General features: G+C 50.3%; 1 protein-coding gene across 2 annotated transcripts in view; it reads left to right on the top strand.

The window, feature by feature from the left end:
• adamts18 (ADAM metallopeptidase with thrombospondin type 1 motif, 18) overlaps window positions 1–5,000 on the top strand; it is a 78,258-nt gene that overhangs the window by 46,743 nt on the left and 26,515 nt on the right. For both annotated transcript variants that reach the window (XM_076286645.1, XM_076286646.1), the window contains exons 13-14: window positions 1,507–1,679; window positions 4,937–5,000. The exon at window positions 4,937–5,000 is cut by the window's right edge and continues 67 nt beyond it. In XM_076286645.1, the coding sequence (XP_076142760.1) occupies window positions 1,507–1,679; window positions 4,937–5,000 (237 nt within the window). The remainder of the gene's footprint in view (window positions 1–1,506; window positions 1,680–4,936) is intronic.

Genomic DNA, 5,000 nt, shown 5'->3' on the forward strand with positions numbered 1-5,000 from the left:
GTTCATGCATGCTTACACATCACATGCATGAACAGACACTCACACAAACAAGCATGTACGTGCATGCATGCATGTGCACATTCAAAGAAGCACCCACAGACCATGTCTCTGTTCCTCTCTCTCTCTCTCTGTTTCTTTCTTTCTCTCTCTGTCTCTCTCTCCCTCACACATACACACACGCACACACACACACACTCACACACACACACACACACACACACACACATATACAGTGCCCGGGGTTGAATCCTGGCTGCACTCCAACACTACAGAGCCAGAACGTGGACGTTTGCATCGTCCCCCAAAAAACTGCACTGCACAGGGGGGGGGGGGGCTCTCTGTGGGCACGCTGGGCTCTGGACAGGGCCTCAGGCAGTGGCACTGGGTGGCATTCCTGTGGTGGTGCTCCAGGGGTGGAGGCCTGTGTTCGCCCCTTTCACCCTGGAGTACCCTAACCCTAACCCTAACACCTAACCCTAACCCTAACCCTAACCCTTAGCTGTATCCCTTCTAGACACCACCTTTCACCCTGGCTGCCTCCACATGGAGCACATGTGGTACATTGTTAGCGGTTCGAAACATATGGGCTGAGACCGCAAATACTGCATGTACCATGGTGGCAAAGCAAGCCTGGAGACCTTGTTGAATCAGTTTCACCATCCCTTTCTCTGTGTGTGTGTGTGTGAGAGTGTGTTTTTTGTGTGTGTGGTTGTGTGCTTTAAATACACAACAGTTTGAGGTTTACAGTATGTGTTTGGCATTGAATGCTGAGATCCTGCTATTGCTATAGCTGCCTGTATGGAACCTCTTTGAGTAATTTTGCCCATCCTCTTGTGTCTGATTTCAAAATACATTTTGACTCTCTCTCTCTCTCTCTCTCTCTCTCTTTCCCGTGCTTTGACAAGTTTGGGATTGTGTAACCCTTCAGTATGTTTGGTCCATTAGCTATGGTCGGTGGTCATAGACAAACACATTGCATCTGGACATGCGTGTGGTATTTCAATTACCCTGTCCTGTCACCGCACTTGCGATTCAATCTCCTCCGACATTCCCAGCGATCCCCAACTGTCGTGTTGAGTCCAAACCCACCTATGTATCTGTGCAGCAAGCGAGGAGGTAATCCAAAAGTCACAGCTTGAAAGTGCATTACACAGTGCACACAGCACCACAGCGCCATGGCTGTGACTGTCTCACACCTCATCCGTTTACGTGGATAAGGTGCGATGGCGGCGAGTGTGGAGAGAGTGCGGTCCGCCGGTCAGGAGAGGGAAACCTGCGTGCTTTCCCATGATTTAGTGTCTGAGAGCGGACGAGCAACACCCCGAGATTCGCCCCCAGCCTTTTGAAGGAGGCTGTGCAGCTGACAAATCTCCTCCCTTCTTTCCACTTTTCTCTCCTCTCCTCTTTTCTTTCTTGCTCTCTACTCTCCTCACCTCTCTGCTCTCTCTCTCTCTCTATTTCCCTTTCTCTCTATATGTGCTAATTGCTAGTTGCTTGGCCCCACAGCCCACAGTACAACGGGAAGTTCTGCGCAGGTGCCAGCCGCCTGTACCAGCTGTGCAACACCAAGCCCTGCCAGGCCAACGCCGTAGACTTCCGCGCCCAGCAGTGTGCTGAGTACAGCAGCAAGCCTTTCAGGGGCTGGTACTACAAGTGGAAGCCTTACACCAAGGTGGAAGGTATGGAAGCCATGTGTGTGTGTGTGTGTGTCTGTGTGTGTATGTGTGTGAAATAGACTGTGTGAATGTTTTGTAGTTATTTGGAGCAGTGCTGATTTTGCGTTTGTGAGTGTGTGTGTGTGTGTGTGTGTGTTTGTACCTGTGATTATGTATCTTTGTATTTGTGCTTTGGGTAACACTTTACGGTAAGGGTTTTGTATGTCCTTTGTATATGTTTATGTGAGTCACAAATGTATGTGTGTGTGTGTGTGTGTGTGTGTGTGGTGTTAATAAATGACAGAATGCATCCACAAAGCCAAGGAAAGGAAGTTTTTTATTGGAAATTCCAAAGTGTGCGATTGACTTGAATAAATCAAGAAAACTCACACTCACACAAACACACACACACACACACACACACACACACACACACACACACACACACACACACACACACACACACACACACTCATGTTTACATTCAGCAGAGTCATTATAAAAGCTGCGGCTTTCATAAATCCTTTTTTGCCAGGCCACACTGTTCAGACTTGCCTCAGTGCTTCCAGCCCTCTACACTTCCCGTTTGGCAAAAACACTTTCTTGTCAAAAACTCTAATCTCCCCCTATTTGTTGCTGACAAAAAGTGTTTACCAAAGCACTTCCACCGGCCAAGTGTGTGCCTTGTGTGAGCGCCATGGAGAGAGAAAGCTGAGGCGATGCTCGGGGAGCGAGTGAGTTAGAGTCGGTCAGCCCCTTAGGCTCCCATGGGCTCTCCATCCACTGGGCTGGGGGAGCTAGAGTCAGTCAGGCCCTTAGGCCCCCATGGGCTTCCCAGTCAGGCCCTTAGGCTCCCATGGGCTCTCCATCCACTGGGCTGGGGGAGCTAGAGTCAGTCAGGCCCTTAGGCCCGCATGGGCTCCCCAGTCAGGCCCTTAGGCTCCCATGGGCTCCCCAGTCAGGCCCTTAGGCTCCCATGGGCTCCCCAGTCAGGCCCTTAGGCTCCCATGGGCTCCCCAGTCAGGCCCTTAGGCTCCCATGGGCTCTCCATCCACCGGGCGTGTGGCCACCTGCCCCCTCTCACAGCACACGCAACAAATGTGTGTGTGTGTGTGTGTGTGTGTGTGTGAGAGGGAGAGAAAGAAAGAGAGAGAGAGAGAGAGCTTATTAATTCATACATGCAAAAGAGAAAACTGAATGAGGGAGAGAGAAGAACAGAGGGAAAAGAGAGGGAGAAAGCAGTGAAAAAGAAAGAAAGAAATAATATGGCTGCCGCCCCATTAGTCTCCTCTACACTGATTAGAAAGGACAAGAGAGGCAGCGTCCAGCCTGACTCCTGTGTGTGTGTGTGTGTGTGTGTGTGTGTGTGTGTGTGTGTGTGTGTCCAGCCTGACTCCTGTGTGTGTGTGTGTGTGTGTGTGTGTCCAGCCTGACTCCTGTGTGTGTGTGTGTGTGTGTGTGTGTGTGTGTGTCCAGCCTGACTCCTGTGTGTGTGTGTGTGTGTGTGTGTGTGTGTGTCCAGCTTGACTCCTGGGGAAGGAGCTGCCCCCGTTTATTTGCCCGCCTCCCACGGTTCCCAGGGTGGGCACTGGCTTTGTGACCAGCATGGCATCCCCAGGCTTGGCACGTGCTCAGAGGGCAAAGCCAGGTAGGGAGAGGTAAAGGCACTTAGTCTCCTGCCCCCGCACATCCTCCCTTGCCGGGACGCCCGTGGCTAATGTGGAGGACGGCCCGGTTAAGTGATTTGGATTCATTGCACAATTACCCACCGAACTTGGTGGGTTGGGTTTAAAGGTGCAGTGGGTTGAATTTTGTTATTCAAGGATGACTTTCCTTCTACACCAAATACAAGAGAGCCACTCCAGAGAAACCCTGGAAAGTTAATACCTTACTTTATATATCTGTGCATCATATGCATCATCAATCTTTAGGATTATTTTATGCATTTGTTGACATGGTTCACGACCAAAGAAATCAATAAAACAATGAAATGGCATTGAAATAAATAGCTGAAGTTCAACATAAATGCAGAAATGTCAGACCAAAAATCGTGTTGAAACACCTGGAAGAATACAATAGTCAGCGATACAATTGCTTTAATGTATATCATATCCATAGGTCTGTCTTTTAAAGACCAGCCATAAAACTGGCTGCACAGTCGAGATAAGATAGATGTTGATACATCCAGTGTCTGGTGCCTCTCATATATTTGCATGTGGACGTTTTTGCTTGCATGCATTGCGGCACAGCTGGACTATGCCGAGAGAGTTTGCACAGTTCGTCTCGGGTCTCAGTCAGTGACCTGTATGGCGTGTCTTCCCGCTCCGAGTCTCGGGGTCTTGGAGTCAGGACGCGCGTCTCGTCTCTCCCGCCATATTTCAGGCTCCGTGTGAGATCCATAAGCGGCTCCCCCTTGTGTGCATCATGTAGTTTATGGGCCCATTTGTAACAGCTTGTCAGGCTGATTCCTCCACCCACCCCCCTCTTCCCCGTGAGTGTATTCTGCTGGCGTGGTGTATTTCTCCACCCACCCCCCTCTTCCCCCTGGGTGTAGGTGTAATTCTGCCTCGGCGGCGTAGCTGCCTCCGTCCGTACGGCCACGCTGTCCGGCCCACGGACCGGCCTTGTGACTGACCCAGTCTGCCACTATTCAGCACTGCCTGGGGACATTTACTGGACTAGGAGTCTTCTGCCTCAACATGAATGTGTCTGTGTCTGTGTGTGTGTGTGTGTGTGTGTGTGTGTGTGTGTGTATGAGAAAGAGAGAGATAATGTGCCTCTTTGGAAATGTATGCTCTTGCCTTACATATATATGTCAAGACGGTAGAGCGAAAGACAAAACCACACACACACAAACGCACACGCACACACACACACACACACACACACACACACACACACACCAAAAAAAAAAGAAAAACATGCCCAATTAGTCCCTTCATCATAACAATCTCTCTCCATTCATTTAATTCATTTCTAACAGCCAGCCACGATCGCCCCAGCCGCAGACAGGAATTACAGGGATTTAAGCTAGTTAGACGGCTTTTAGTCCGCCGCGGTGTGGATGCCAACAGCGCACACCTGGGTAAATGCTCAAAAGGCCTCCACAGTGCCTGGGCCATCTGTTTCCTTCTCCCCCTTCTCCCTCCCATTGCTCACGCTGAGAGAGACACAGGTGCCGAAGGTACCTCCGCGGTCGTGTTAAACAGCAAACATGATGATGGCGCATCGGTCCATTAAAATGCCCCAAATTCCTGTCCCTGTCTGTCTGTCTCTCTCAGACGAGGACATCTGCAAACTGTACTGCATCGCAGAGGACTTTGACTTCTTCTTCGCCATGTCCAG

The sequence above is a fragment of the Alosa pseudoharengus genome, unplaced genomic scaffold (genome assembly GCF_046254945.1).
Source record: "Alosa pseudoharengus isolate Yale_2024_CS ecotype anadromous, Long Island Sound unplaced genomic scaffold, YU_APseudo_1.1 YU_APseudo_1.1_scf_16, whole genome shotgun sequence".
In the NCBI taxonomy this organism is placed as follows: domain Eukaryota; kingdom Metazoa; phylum Chordata; class Actinopteri; order Clupeiformes; family Clupeidae; genus Alosa; species Alosa pseudoharengus.